Genomic DNA, 15,666 nt, shown 5'->3' with positions numbered 1-15,666 from the left:
TGCCTTTCCTTTTGAATTATCCTTCATTTAACTACTTTATATTTAGTTTTTACCTCTATATATTTATATTGCCTTGTCTCTCTAATTAGAATATAAGCTCCAGAGGAATAGGGATGGTTTCTTTTATTGTATTTATATCTCACTCACACTTAACATGTGTGTACTGATTTACCAACTGGCTTTGCACTGGGCCTCTGCCATCATAGTCATGAATATTTTAATACAAAAACATTTCCCTATTTTTTGCCTCATCTGATATTTACTGTCAGTTATTAAGCAGTCATTTCTATTATTAACTCTTCTAAGGAAACTTAAATGATCTTGATGTGTGAATGGAGAACACTTTGTTGTAAAAGAGCCCATGAGGCAGTGTTTTGTTCTACAGAGACAAATCTTTTTCATAAGCAACAAAGTAAACAAAATGAGACATATTCTTTAGATCATTCAGTCACTTGTGAGATAGTAAAAATGTGGGCCATTATTTTACTTCATTTGCCAAATCCTGCTTGAGTAAATTCTTCAAATATTGAAAAAGGATGAGGCAGATTTAAATTCAAAATCCAAGGGTATACCCACTCTTAAGGGGGGGGGAGGGGAATCAGAAGATTATTAAGAGGGAATATAAGTAAAAAAAGCTAAAACCACTAAAATTTCAAAAAGAAACAAATTCCATTTAAAATCTTAAGTTCAAGCTGATAAATGAGAATTAATGAAAACATTAAAAAGATTACAGACCACTCTATGATATTATAAATAAGGCAAAGTAAACTGAACCATCTGGTGAGAGGGCAAACCCTGTGGAGTCCCAAAAGAGCATGGAAAAGATGATGTTCCTAAATGGTTCAAAAGAGAAATAAAAAACATAAAATAACAATAATTCAGAAGAAAACAAATAATGAACATAGAAAAATTAGAATCCATTTTCGCAAATACTCTGCAAAGAAGCAAATAGAGAACAATGGATCCAGAATACAAATATACTAAAGCAAAGAACTATCAGAAGAAGAAAAAAGCAAAAAGTGCTAAAAGAACATATTGTTTCTATACAAGCAAAAACAATTGATCTTGAAAGCAGCATGCTCAAAAACAACTGAAAGATCACAGGCCTCCCAGGAAATGACAGTAAGCTAAAAACCTGAACATTATAATAAAGGAAATAATAGAAGAAAACGTGCCTAAAACTTATATAGAAAACAAAGCACCAATCTAAACAATACACAAATTGCCTCCAGGAAAAAAAAAATCACATGCTTCCAGTTTCAACACAGAGTGGCTAAATTTAACAATTCCAAAGCCAAACAACTTATTCTACAAATAGTCATAATAAAGATCTTCAAAAGGAAAGGAAAGTCAAATAAGGCAGCAATATTCTATACTTCTTAACAATTTCTTAAGCAAATTAAATAACCATATTCCTACAAGCAAAAAGTTAAAGAAGCAACCCAAAATAACATACCAAAAAAAACTGAGCAAAATGATCAAGGAAAAAAGATAGATATTCAATAAAAGAAAAGCTTAACTGTATTCCTATTAAAAAAAAACAACAACTTAAAAAGATATGAGGAGGGAGCAGCTAGGTGGTTCAATGGATAGAGCACCAGGACTAGAGAAGAGAGGTTCAAAACTGCCCTCAGACACTTCCTTGCTGTGTGATTCTGGGCAAGTCACTTCACTCCCACTGCCTCATCTTACCACTTTTCTGCCTTAGAACCAATACATAATATTGATTCTAAGATGGAAGGTATAGGTTAAAAAAAAAAATGAATGAGCAAAATATTCAGCTTGCAAATACTCCCAAAAACAGAAACATAGGAAAGATAAATATAACTACCAAGGAAAGAACAATTAATGAAATAACAATAAATTACCTTCTCTCTAAAGATTAATCTTTTAAAAGAGAATAAGAATGATTTAAGAGGCTAAAAAACAAACAAGAACATTTTTAAAAATTAACAAGGAGATAAAGATGAAGATAGAATTTAAATATTTATATACGTATCAGATGCAATTAAGTGGAACAGTACCATTCATGAAAATGTGAGTTCAAATCCAGCCTCAATTATTTATTAGCTATAAGACTCTCAGTATGTCACTTAACCTCTAACTATTTCAATTTCCTCATCTGTAAAATGGAGATAATAGCAATAGTATTTGTAAAGCTTTTTAGAAACTTTATAGCTATGTAAATGCTAAGTCTTAATATTATTAGATGGAAAACTCAGATAGAGAAGATAAATAGATATGTTGGTAGCCTAATGTCCCTTCAATTGTTTTTGGTTTTGTTTTGTTTTTTACTATCATTAAAGTCTGAGATTGTTTTTCTTACTTTATCTTTTCCTCCTTTAAATACCTTTTATAGAGGTCCCTAAATACCCTCACAACTGTATCACTTCTGGCATAATTTTCCTCTATCTATAATACTTGATCCAATCCAGATGTTTTTCCCACCTTTGTTTTCTTTAATGCCACTTCTACTTCTTCTGTCAGTATCTCAGGGACTATTCTGATTTTGAATTAAAGTGGAGACAACTAAAGGTGAATACTATAAGCAGAGATGTTCTCTGTCCCACTACAGACCCTGTATCATCTAGTCATAGACTCCTTTAAGTATGAACTTTGGAATATACATACATACACACACACACACACACAAAACTTCTATTTTATCAAAGATAATATCTGCTCTGGGGGACCTCTATCATATTAACAAATATCCTATTTCCAACATGGCTCATAAAACACTTCAAAGAATGTTTTGTTTATCCACTTTAACAACTTCATGAAGAAAGTAAAACTATTTGCTAGTTTATTAAATAATAGTTTTTGAGTTTATATATGTGAATTTTATATATGTGTACTTTTTACAGGTGTGTGTGTGTGTTGATGTATATATATGCATTATGTATATGTGTATACACTCCCTCATATTTAATTAGCACACAAAAAGTGTGGATTGGCTACAAGCATTGCTTGCACTAGATCGATAAACCCCACATCACTGTTTTAATTCTCACACAGGCAAATTAACTTCTCAAAGAGAAAAAATATGTTGTCATTTATCTCATATACACATCCAAAAAGTCGTAAGAGAAAGCAAGGGTTAATTCAATGCAAATTATCAACATCACTGGAAAATCAGGGAGGATGGAGAAGAGGAAAGAAGACAATTCAAATGATGTATTCTTAGACTTATAGACAATAAGTGGCATTACTTTGGCATGTAAGGTAGCAAACACTGGAAAACTATTCACTATTATCATAATAACCTCTAGGTGGACCACAGCAGAAACATAATAGCAGCAGAAAAAAAGTCTGAATTGCCTTAGAAAGGAATTTCAGAACCTAGCTTGTATCACTAAGTATATTACATACACAAAAATAGTTTTAGCAGAGACACTTGAGTAAATATTGCTTTGCCCTTCTGAAGTCATTGTATCTGAATTCATTATAAAAGTATCTTTCAAAAATCTCATCTATTTTGGGTAATTGTTAAGTCTTTCTCAATTAGATTAATTGTTTTTTTTTTTATTAAACCCTTACCTTCCATTTTGGAGTCAATACTGTGTATTGGCTCCAAGGCAGAAGAGTGGTAAGGGCTAGGCAATGGGGGTCAAGTGACTTGCCCAGGGTCACACAGCTGGGAAGTGTCTGAGGCCAGATTTGAACCTAGGACCTCCCGTCTCTAGGCCTGGCTCTCAATCCACTGAGCTACCCAGCTGCCCCCTCAATTAGATTAATTGTATATTGTAGTACCTTAGCGATTGACCAATGTTTGCCACTTCAATATTATTTTCTACATTCCATCTTTATTTGCCCTTACAAATTAGTCAGATTAAAATTTCTGGCAGATAAGATATGTGATTTCAAGAATTCTGATCTCTATGCCTTTATCCTAAAATGATTTGATACTACTGTTTATGTATTTACTAAAAATCATGCTACAACTTCTACTTTCCCCAAATCATGCTATTTATTTTTCTAGATGGGTAATAAAAAATTTAGCATTAATTGACATCTCAAACATTCTAGCATCTTTTGAAGTATACAAGAAAAAGCTTACTTCTCTGGCATGATAAAGTGCAGCAAGGACCAAAGTTCTTTGAGGGAATTCTGAAGAGGGGTCCCAGTAATCAGGAGCCTATGGTTGGACTTGAAATCAATCAGAGTTTTATATAATAAAGAGTCATCATTCTTCAAACGATGAGCTTCATCCACTCCCAAAAAGGCCCAGTTAATACTGCCCAGCACAGTCTAAAGTAAAAAACAAAACAAAATGAGCCAACAAGTCAGATGGGGAAGTGGTTTCAAGTGTTTATCATCTCCATGCATATATACTCACAAATGCAAGTATGGAAAATATTCTGCATTATCTTTAAATATGTAAAAGATCACTTGTGATCTTAGCTACAGACTGGGAAATGCTCTAGTCAAAATTGAATCACAATTCCTAAGAAATTTTGGAAACAGGTATCCTTTACCATCCTTTACCTTTTACACTATTGCATATCCCCAGTGTCAAATCAAATAAAAGGAGGTTCTAGGCAAAATGGTTTGAACTCTTTTTTTTATTATACACCATTCTCCTCTTGAATAGGCTTTATTACAACACTGGGATTTGAGGAACAATCAGAAGATACAGATTGTAACAATCTAAAAATTCTTTCTTTAGTATTAATGAAATCTGCCTAGAACTCCAAATGTCTATCTCTATAAAGGAATGTTTTGGTTCTTAAAAAGATCACCTTCAAAAGGTTTGATAAGTTGTCACAATCTTTGTTTTGTTTTGTATGAATGTTATTTTCCTTAGAGAGCAAAAAAACTTTCTCTCTTACAAAATATGTTGGATAGAACTTAAAAAACAACAACCAGGCACTAGGCAAAGAATAGGAGAGTTTAATTTTAGTTTTGAATCTATAATTGATTAGTGTTACCATTTACTTCTTTAGTTCCAGATTTCCTCTTCTGTAAAATGTAAGGGAGTTGGACTACGTTATCTCCAAGTATGCCTTTTGACATTTGGTTTCTTCACCTACTCATGTATCCAAAAAAAATTTTTTTTCAACAAAGGTCAAAAGCCAGAATGAGAACATGGTTATGGCAAAAGTTTGGAAAGGACACAGGTCCTTAAAACTTGGACAAATCATAAATGGTGCTCATGAATTTAAACCATGCTTTACATACCTTATCTTTCAGAAGGATCTCATATGTTGTTATGAGTGCATTAAATTTCAGTCTCTTGGTTTGAGAATGAATCCATTCATATTCCCGTATCTATAAAAGAAGTCAATGATTGAAATCCAAGTACTACTCAACTTTATATCATCCAAATAACAGGACATTGGCTCTGGTTACTATCCTTCATCTCTCCCTCCAGTTCTCAGTCAAATTTCTAGAAAAAGCTGTCTACAACTGTAGCATTTACTTACTCTCCCTTCACTCCTCAACCTCTTGCAATTTGACTCTTGTCTCATGAAGTACTGATGTGCTCCAAGGCAGAGGCAGCAAGCAACATCAACAAGACAGAGAAAACCACCATGATCCCCTGAAGGGGCCACTCAAGAGTGTACAAATCACAGCAATATCTCTGGGGCAGTCACCCTACTTCCAATCTATCCTTGCCATTACCATGGAGGGGAAGAACAATTCTCATGGCCTCAGAAACTGCCCTTTTTAAATCAATTCATACTTATCTGAAGTTTCTCTCTTCAAAATTACCATTTACCTCTTAATTGCCAAATCTATGGACTTTTCTCAAATCTCATCCTTCTTGACCTCTGCAGGATTTGATACTATTGACCACACAATATTTTCTGGCATTTTGTGACAGCATTGCTCTCTCAACAAAGAGCTTGGATCTGATGCCCACTAAGGTCCATCCCAATCATAAATCTATGATCTTATTCTCTTACCTGACTAACCACAATTTCTTCTCAGACTCTTTGCTAGATCATCAGTCATATCATGCCTCTATTTGTGGGTGACTCTTCTCTTATCTCCATATTCTCACTTGATGACCTGATCAAGCCTTATGATTTATATTATTAACTACATGAAGATGATTTCTAGATTTATTTATTCAGCTGGGATATCTTTCCTAAGCCCTAGCTCCATGTCATCAGTTGCCATGGGAATATTTTGAACTACATGTATCCCAAACTCAACATGTCCAAAAGAGAACTTTTCATCTTATGAACCCAGTTTATCTTCCAAATTTCCCAATTACTATCCTTCCCATCATCCAGACTTACAATTTTGATGTCATCCTCAATTCCTCATTCTCACTATAACTCCACAGCCATCAGATGCGATATGCTGTCCCTTCGACTCCCATAGAATCTTTTACCTCTGCCTCTCCTCTCTACCCATACAATTCCAGCCTTAGTTCAGGTCCATGTTACCTCTTGCCTACACTATTAAAATAGCTTCCTTATTGGTCTCCTGGATATAAGTCTTTCTCCATTCCAATCCATCCTCTACATAGATGTCAGAGTGATTTTCCTAATATGTAGGTAGATCCCCTTCTCAGTCACTCCACTGGCTCCCTATTACCCATAGGATCAAAAAGAATTTACCATTTGGCATTTAAAGCCCTTTATAATCTAGTTCCAAGCTACCTTCCAAGTTTTATTACACATTCCTACCCTTTATGTTTCCTCTAGTCCAGTCAAGCTAATTTTCTTCCTTTGACCCAACACTGTCTCCCATCTCTGGGTCTTTGTACTGGCTATTCCTCAACAATTGGAATTCCTCCACTCCACCTCTTAAGACATCCTAATTTCTTTTAATAATCAGCTCAAGGGCAGAATTCTCCCTAAAGCTACACTTGATCCCCCCCCCCCAACCCCCAGTGCTAGTGTTCTCCCCAACAAAATAACACATCTATTTTTTTTTATGTTTAAATATATACATGTTGTTTTCCCTAATGAAATGTTAAGATCCTTCAGGGCAGGGACTGTTCCATTTTTGTCTTTGTATCCCTGGCATCTAGCACTGTGCAATGACATATATATAAAATATTTTTTAAATGTTTTTGTTGGAAAGAGTGATGAATAAAGAAAGCTGATTTCCATTTTAAGATAACTATCTAAAGAATACTAAATGACTAAAGGTGATTGAAATATCAGGCAAAATTCCAACATGATTAAAAGTTAGGAATATAACTTCATTGTATATGTGTGGGAATTCAATCAGAGGTGATCAATCTACTAGTGATATTAAAACAATAATTAATAGTTGGTCTCATGCACAGATTTTACAAAGACAATATATATTTCATGTACTAAAACCTCAATAATTTGGATTAAAGTGGAATAATGTGGATTATAGAACATTTTAAAAAAGAAAAGAAAAAGCAACAATTTCAGAAACTTTGTTGCCAGAATGAACGAAACGCATTTCTGTACTTCGCTAAGTTCTAGGAGGTTACAAGCAGGAAAAATAATCAGCTTCACTCTCTCCCCTATGGTAATTCCTTCTCTCTCATTCTCCCTTTAGGTGTTCAATATTCTTATAAACTTCTTTCTCCATCAAAATAAGTAAAGACCTAACTGATATTAGCCTAATTCATTTATTGAGTACTTTGAGATGAATTACTTTGGAGATGCAGCATGGCATAGTGGATAGAGAGCTAATCTGAGACATATTGGCTTTGTAAACCTGGCCAACATATTTAACCTCTTCAGTTGAAATGAAGGTGCTGATCTCTATTGGTAGAGAGTTTCCTTACCCACAATTCCTTATACCAAATCTCAGGTTTGGACAAAAAAAAATAATTTAGTTTGCTGTATTTCCTCATCATTGACATGATTTTTGTCCTCAAAAATAACAAAAATAATAATAAAAATAGCTAGCATTTATATAGTGTTTTGAGGTTTGCAAAGTGCTTTAAAAATATTACCTCATTTGATCCTCCTGAAAATCCTTAGAGGTAGATATTTAATTATCTCCTTTCTTTGGATAATGGTTTTTGTTGGGAGGGTTTTAAAACCTTACCTTCTGTCATGAAATCAATATTGAGCAGTAAGGGCTAGGCAATGGAGATTAAGTGACTTGCCCAGGATCACATAGCCAGGAAATGTCTAAGGTCAGATTTGAGCCCATCTCCAGGGCTGGCAATCTATCCACTTAACTACCCAGATACTCTCTGGATAAAGTTTTTAAATGTATAAAATACACAGAATTAGATAAAATACAATTAACAAGGTTTAAAGAACTGTTCACAGACTCCAAGTTAAGATCCCCGATTTAGAAAATCTACAAGTTTTTACTACAACCAAGAAATTGATCACTCTGAACCTCAATCTGGTAATAAGACTCTCCATAAGATAACTAAGCTGATCCTTAGGAAAAAATATCCAATCTATCATCAAGCCCTAGTTTTCTAGTTTAGCAAAGTCTTCCAGAGCTAATATTTCATGGTCATGACCTTAGAAATCTTGGTTGTGCCCATAACACTGGGCAACAATGTAAAATTTTGCTAAAAGGTATATTAATGTTTGCTAAGAGCCATGAATACAACATAGATAGAAATGATGTGAATGAAACACATAACAAGCCAGGATTTGTAAAAGTTATAAAGAATGCTGTTGGGTAGTAGATTTTTTGTTTCATTTTTAAAATTGTACATGATTTTCTATGGATTCTTTTATATGAGTATTATGATTCTTAACTAATTCAAAATTAAATAACAATGGTAATATTAGCTAAAGATTAGCTAAAGGTAATTTTATAATTTAAATTAACATATCAAATATATATAGCCTTCTCACAATCCTATCAAGCCTGTGTGATCACATTTCTATTTGTTTTTTAATTTATTTTATTTCTTATTATTTTATTTCGTTTCTATTTTTTATTCGTTTTTTTCCATTTGTTTTTCTATTTATTTCTATTTACCATTTCAATGCCTTGGTACTGGCTATCCCCCATGTCTCCTCTCCACTATCTCTTAAAATTGTGAGTTTCCTTCAAGATTCAGCACAAGTTAAAAACTTTAGAGGTTTTACTTGACACCACCTACTGGTAACATTTGAGTATCTCAAATTTCAATGTTGAAATTAGTTCTCAATTTTAAATTAGCCTGGAAGAAAAAGGAAGCAAATCAAACTTCAACGAAAATATCTGTTATAAACTCTCAGACTATTAAAAATAGAAGGGGGCAGGTAGGTGGCTCAGTGGAATGAGAGCCAGGCCTAGAGATGAGAGGTCCTGGGTTTAAATTTGGCCTCAGACACTTCCTAGCTCTGTGACCCTAGGCAAGTCACTTAACTCCCATTGCCTACTCCTTACTGCTCTTCTGCCTTAGAACCAATACACAATATTGATTCTAAGATGAAAGGTAAGGATTTAAAAAAATAGAAAGAATCTTCTTACCCAACTTCTTCCTTTTAAAGATGAATAAACTGAATTCCAGGCAAGGTAAACTGGTTTGCCCAAGATCACATAACAAATTAGTGGAATAGTTGGTGATAAATATTCCTGTTTCCTAACTGAAGTCTTCATTCCACTTAATAATGTTTATTATCCAATCCAACAATTATTTATTAAGCACTATGTGTGAAGAACTGTGCAAGGCTAGGTAATGAAGATTCAAAGACAAAATTAAAAAGTGTCTGTGCTTTCAGAATTATTCTATTGGGGGTGGGAGGATGACATGTAAACAAAATTATCTATGAAAATATTTGTTTTAGATGTAGTTCATCTTCACTTGGTGAACCTTTCACCTTTTTTGGCCCCAAGCAAAGATTCCTAGCTTTTAATAGTTCTTGTACCTATAACTGTTTTCTTATATTCCTGACTAAAAAGCAAGATAACAAATTTATTGTTAGATTTTTTTTTTAAACCCTTACCTTCTGCAGAAGAGTGGTAGGGCTAGGCAATGGGGTCAAGTGTCAAGTGACTTGCCCAGGGTTACACAGCTGGGGAGTGTTTAAGGCCAGATTTGAACCTAGGACCTCCCATCTTCTAGGCCTGGCTCTCAATCCACTGAGCTATTGAGCTACCCAGCTGCCCTCTACTGTTAAGATTTTTAATTCTACTTTATAATTTTAAAAGGAAAATTAGGGCAGCTCTCTTGGAATGAATATCCAAATGACTTTTATCTTGTATCTATGTTTATAAGGCAGAGAAATGAAAACAATTTCATAACTAAGCTGTCATTTAAAAGAGTAATATTCATGTTGATGTGATATGGAAACTTCACATGTTTTGGGAGACATGCTTTTTGCCAACCTGATACAACCATTTTTCTTTAAACTGAGTAATAATAAATGTTTTTTTTAAATTTATGTCTCTTCTGTTCTCTTGTGATGCATATAAACTAATAAGGCTAACAAACAGTACCTTCCATAGTACTGATGACTTTAAGGGAATTCCTATAAAACATTAATGATGTGCATTATATCCTACTTCTTCTTTTATATTTACATACCGTGTTTCTGCTCATCAGATCTCCTATGTAAACCACTACATTGATTTCTGGTGCCCAGATTTCAAACTCCCTTTGCCATGAAGTGAGAGTAGATAAAGGCACCACTACAAGAAAAGGGCCAAATAGCTGGTGTTGATGGAACAAATAGGAGAGGAATGATATGGTCTGGATAGTTTTTCCTAGGCCCATTTCATCAGCAAGAATCACACTGTTACTCCTGGAGGAAAAAAAAAAGAATTATAACTTGTCTATTAAATTTACTGAAAAGCAAAAAATATAAAAATACCAGCTCTGCCAATGAATCGTTGTATAAGTAGTTTCCAGGTGTGCACTTCAATTTTCTCAATAAAAAGAAATAGTCACTTTGTGCAGGGGACTGTGCTAAGCACTGAGGATGCAAAGAAAATCATAAATGCTCCCTAATCTCAAAGAGCTCACATTCTTATAAGGGAGATAACATAAAAATAATTAGGTTTAAACAAGATATACAAAGAAAAGATGGACAGTTAAATATCAAGGGGGAAGGACTTAGCAGCTGAAGGGAACATATAATTTCTTTTCTAACACTTTTAGAAAAAAATTCATTTATAATGACTGTCATCAATATAGTTAAGTACTCAATTACTACATGAAGAATAAATACCTAGATGCCACTTTAAAGCCTCATTAGTAAAAAAAAAAAGGGATATATGTAAATCTATCCATACATATCCCATAGACATATCCACACATATATGTATATATATGTTTATATTAAAGTCAAGTCAAATTTCTTTGACATTTCTGTACTTCAACCTTGCCCTTTATTTCAATACCTAAGCTTCTCCTAAAATAGGAAGTGACAATTTTCATGGTCAGAGGTGAATCATTAAGGGACAAAGACCCCACACACACACCTAGTACCAAGTAGGGGTATTCAAGTTTAGTTGATTAATTCAAAAATAGGCAAGGGGAGAGTCAATTCCTTAAAGTGAAATGCTACATATAAATGAATAACTAGAATTCTATTTGTGAAGTCACATGCAAATATTTAGACACTGATCCAAGAGAAGAGTAGAAAAAAATCCATCAAAGGTCATAAGCAAATAGCAAATTAAGTAACAAAGCATTAAAGTTAGCCTACTTGCTTTTAAAATTTGAAATAGGAAACAAAACTAATGTTTAATAAATAAAAATAACTAAACATGAAATTCTTGAATTTCATGCTATAGGAAAGGAAAAGAGAATAAGCATTTATATAGTGCCTGCTAAGTGCTTTACAAGCATTGTCTCATTTTATAGTTAGGGAGGGAGGTGGAGAAAATAAGAAATAGTACCTCCATGATGCTCAGTTTTATAGATTTTTATAAATTCCACATTTGAGTTAGTTCTCCTCACCCCAGAATAATTTTAAGGGAGAAACATTTTTTCCTATATGATTTCCCACCTCTTCAATAAAAGGTAAAAAGAATGAGTGGTAACTTTATATAATTTTATGAGATCACACTACTATAATGGCACTTCAATTTAATGTTATTACACACTCTGGACCTGCAATGATCTGTTTTTTTCTTTTTGGCAGATTTTGATACATGTATGAGACAGTAGTATAAGGTAAATTGTTCTCACTAGTCCAGTTAATTCTCTTGAACTAAAAGTAAATAAGTTATTGCCACTGTGGGCAAATATTCAATAGTTCAGAATGGTAATGATCACAAATGTTCTGAAGTCACATGTGGCTACTCCACATATAGTCAAAGTTCTTCAAGATCTCTCATTTATGGGGGAAAGTTCAACTGTGGCCTTAAGACACTTCCTCACTGTGTGACTCTGGGCAAGTCACTTAACCCCCATTGCCTAGTCCTTATCACTCTTCTGCCTTAGAATCAATACACAGTATTATTTTTATGATGGAAGGTAAGGGTTTAAAAAAATATTTCTTATTTATGTATTAGACTAGACTATGTCCTGATGGGCTGTACCACAGTGTACAATATCATATGGTCCTTTTACCTAATGGTGACTGCAAAGCCACTTTAAGTGGGAAGTGCTACTGCTTTAGATCCGTCCTTTTAGCCACTGAAGACATGGTTTGCTTGCTTTTATTTCTAAATCAAATTTTATTTTTTAATTAGGATATATTTTGTAATAGATTTCTAAAGAGGTTATAGGGGTGTATGTGAGCGCATATGCATGCACGTTACCTGGTAGGGACCTTAGAGATAATCTATTACAATTCCCCGAGGCACAAAGTGTTTGAGGAACTCGCTCAAGTTCCAATGCTTATTTAGTTGAAGCAATGTGTCACTGCTTCTCTGAAGTCAATATTTGGCCTTGGGCCACTAAGGTCTAGGGGGAAAACCCTTAAGAATAAGTGGATGAATTAGCCAAAATGCACTACTGAGCTTAACAAATAATAAAAAATTCAGCTCTGAATGAAACAGCCAAAGCAGCCCCCAAGAGGCAAATTATACTAAAGGATATAGCACAAGCAACAGCTTTTGCCTGGTCTAGAGGAAATGAAGATCAAAATAATATCTTCACCTTTCAAGAGTATATGCTTCTACTAAAGTCTAAGTAAATGAACTAACCACCATTTAGGTATAATATGGGGCAAGTTAAAATAATAAATAATACTTCAGAAAAAAAATTAGCCAGCTATTCCCTTCTTCATTGTTAATATAAGCAGAAATAAAAAACCTCACTTCAACTAGGAGTTATCTTTCCATGATAACTTCACCTATAGTAGAAATAAGCTACTCTTTGGTACTTCAAGAAGTCTAACAATGAAGAGTAGAAAGAATGGATAAAGAGAATGCTTGCATTTATCTGCTACTTACTTGCACCAGGAGTGAGCAAGCCAATTAAGGCCTTCTAACTGATAATCTCGGAGCTCCAGGTTCTCTCCACCTATGTATGCTGGTTGTTTTTTTAAAGCAACAAACCTTGGTCTCTGCTTCAGGACCTATAAAGGCATAATTTTCACAATATTCTAGAATAAAAGTGATCTGAATGTGGAAAAAAACTTCCTATGATTTTGTTCATATGTTAATCATAAGCTAAATTTTATACCAAGGACTGAAATATTCATTTCTTCAGAAGTAAGTTTTTTTTCCTTTCATCATCAAGAAATTACCCAAAGTCAAATAAAAAAGCATAACAAATCATCAAGAAATAAGGTAAAATTCAAAACTTAAGGTATTCTGTGTCTATTATTGAACACTCCAAATCTATATTGATACATCAACTAGGTTGTAAAAGCATGTCTCTTTAGACCATAAGCATTCAGAGGGCAGACTTTTAAATATGCTTTTTGATTACCTAGCACAGTATATTTGCATAGCAATAGGTCACATATTAAAAAGATAATAGGGCCTCGTCATAAGGCTGTTCTCTTAAGAATATGTGATATGGGCGGCAGCTGGGTAGCTCAGTGGATTGAGAGCCAGGCCTAGAGATAGGAGGTCCAGGGTTCAAATTTAGACTCTGACATAGCATAGCTGTGTGACCCTGGGCAAGTCATTCGCCTAGCTTTTCTCATTCTCCTGCCTTGGAACCAATACAAAGTGTTGATTCTAAGACAGAAGGTAAGAATTAAAAAATACATATATATGACATGAATACATCTTTTAGTCTGTTTAAATGAATTTAGTTATTGAAATAATACAAAGCACCTTGTTCTTACAAGGTAGTTTAAGCTATAAATAAGGGCATAGTGCATTTTGTGGGGACTATTATAGCAAAGTTTTTATGTTCTAATTGATTAGGAATCTAATGACTACAATATTACTTTGCTAGTACTTAAGAGGGGGGAGAAACTGGTTTATTTTTCACTTTCTACCTCTTCCCTATTCTATAGCAGCGACCATGAAGTCCTCATGAGTCCTCTTTTGCAAAATCCCTTGTATACACTCCACCAATTCCCACTGCTGCTTCCCTACACAGATTTTAGCAATGACTTCCTAACTGTTCTCTTTTTTTGTACAATTTCCCTATTTTAATCCATGCTGGTTTTGCCTCGCCAAGCTATATATTCTCTCTTCCCTTAACTCCTCATTACCCCATAAAAACCTCCCTTTATCCCCATTTTCCCAATCCTATTTCCTTTCCCAAAATAAATATTACATCATCAGATAAAGTCCTCTATGCTCTCATAGTTTTACTCCATAGCTAAAATATCTTCAATTGATCCCTAGTCCATTAAAGTCCAAATTTCTTACCTTGACATTCAAGGCCCTGACAATACTAAGATGACTGACTCTTCCAATCTCATCTCCTAGTTACCTACAGGAGGAGTTCTCTATTCCAACTGTATTGTTATGCAGTCTCCTGAACATGCTTTTCTTCATTTGTATTTTAAAATTGCTTCCTGCCTAGAAAGCCCTGTGCCCTACTCTCTGCCTATTCAAATACAAAGTATCATTCAATATCCAGTTTAATCCTCATTTATTTCCCTGAAGGATTCCAGTCATCCCAGTGTACCTGATCATCTTCTGTCCCCCCTAACTCTTAAAAGAATTTATTGCCCTTATCCTTCATTTTGCACATGATCACATACTACTTAGTTCTATTACCTAAATTTCATGTATTTATTATAAGTTATTATTCCCAACCAGATTATATACTTGAGGGGAGTATCTTCCAATACTTCTTTAATCACTAACAAAACCTGTTCACACAGTAGACACAAAGGGTAATTCTTCAATAGATCTGCAATTTGACAAAACTTAAAGCCCAGAAAAGGTAAGTGATTTTAAGGTAGTAAGTAAATAGACCATCGAGCATGGTTCAAGTGTCTTCACTTGGAATTCCTTAATCCTATAATCATGCTAGGGAATAAAACATGCATAACTGTAAACTAAATTCCATTTTCCTCCTAATCTTCTCCTATTCCATTTTTTTCACACCCTACATTCTTCTAATTGTATCATGAGGTCACTTATTTAATTTCCTACAAAGGGTAGTTTTTTTTTCTATAAAAAAGTTCATCCCATCTGACTTCACCAAACTTCATTCAGTTCATGTTCTATTAGCAACATACATTTTCTAAGAAAAAACAAAATGAAATACTCCCCTACCTTGCAGTCTCTTGTGGGAATGGTTTTTGAATTGTTCCTATTGTGGAAGCTGTCAATACAGCTACGGAATTTCTTCCCAATCAGAGCTTCATCTTCCCAACTACATTCTGCATATGGTAGTCCCATCCATTTGCATAGATACTCAGGTTCATTTGATGATGATTTCCGACTGTGAGCTAT

At 34.1% G+C, this 15,666-nt stretch overlaps 1 protein-coding gene across 7 annotated transcripts in view; it reads right to left on the bottom strand.

Annotated features, from left to right (window-relative positions):
• CHD2 (chromodomain helicase DNA binding protein 2) overlaps window positions 1-15,666 on the bottom strand; it is a 191,946-nt gene that overhangs the window by 68,881 nt on the left and 107,399 nt on the right. For all 7 annotated transcript variants that reach the window (XR_008913859.1, XM_007479400.3, XM_007479402.3 and 4 more), the window contains 5 exons: window positions 15,487-15,662; window positions 13,249-13,373; window positions 10,430-10,646; window positions 5,182-5,271; window positions 4,061-4,251 (listed from right to left, as the gene is read on the bottom strand). Coding sequence is in view for 6 of the 7 variants with exons in the window: in XM_007479400.3 (XP_007479462.1) it covers window positions 4,061-4,251; window positions 5,182-5,271; window positions 10,430-10,646; window positions 13,249-13,373; window positions 15,487-15,662 (799 nt within the window). In the remaining variant the exon portion in view is untranslated. The remainder of the gene's footprint in view (window positions 1-4,060; window positions 4,252-5,181; window positions 5,272-10,429; window positions 10,647-13,248; window positions 13,374-15,486; window positions 15,663-15,666) is intronic.

This window comes from Monodelphis domestica, chromosome 1 (assembly GCF_027887165.1).
Source record: "Monodelphis domestica isolate mMonDom1 chromosome 1, mMonDom1.pri, whole genome shotgun sequence".
Classification (NCBI taxonomy): Eukaryota; Metazoa; Chordata; class Mammalia; order Didelphimorphia; family Didelphidae; genus Monodelphis; species Monodelphis domestica.
This window is presented reverse-complemented; position numbering and strand designations above follow the sequence as displayed.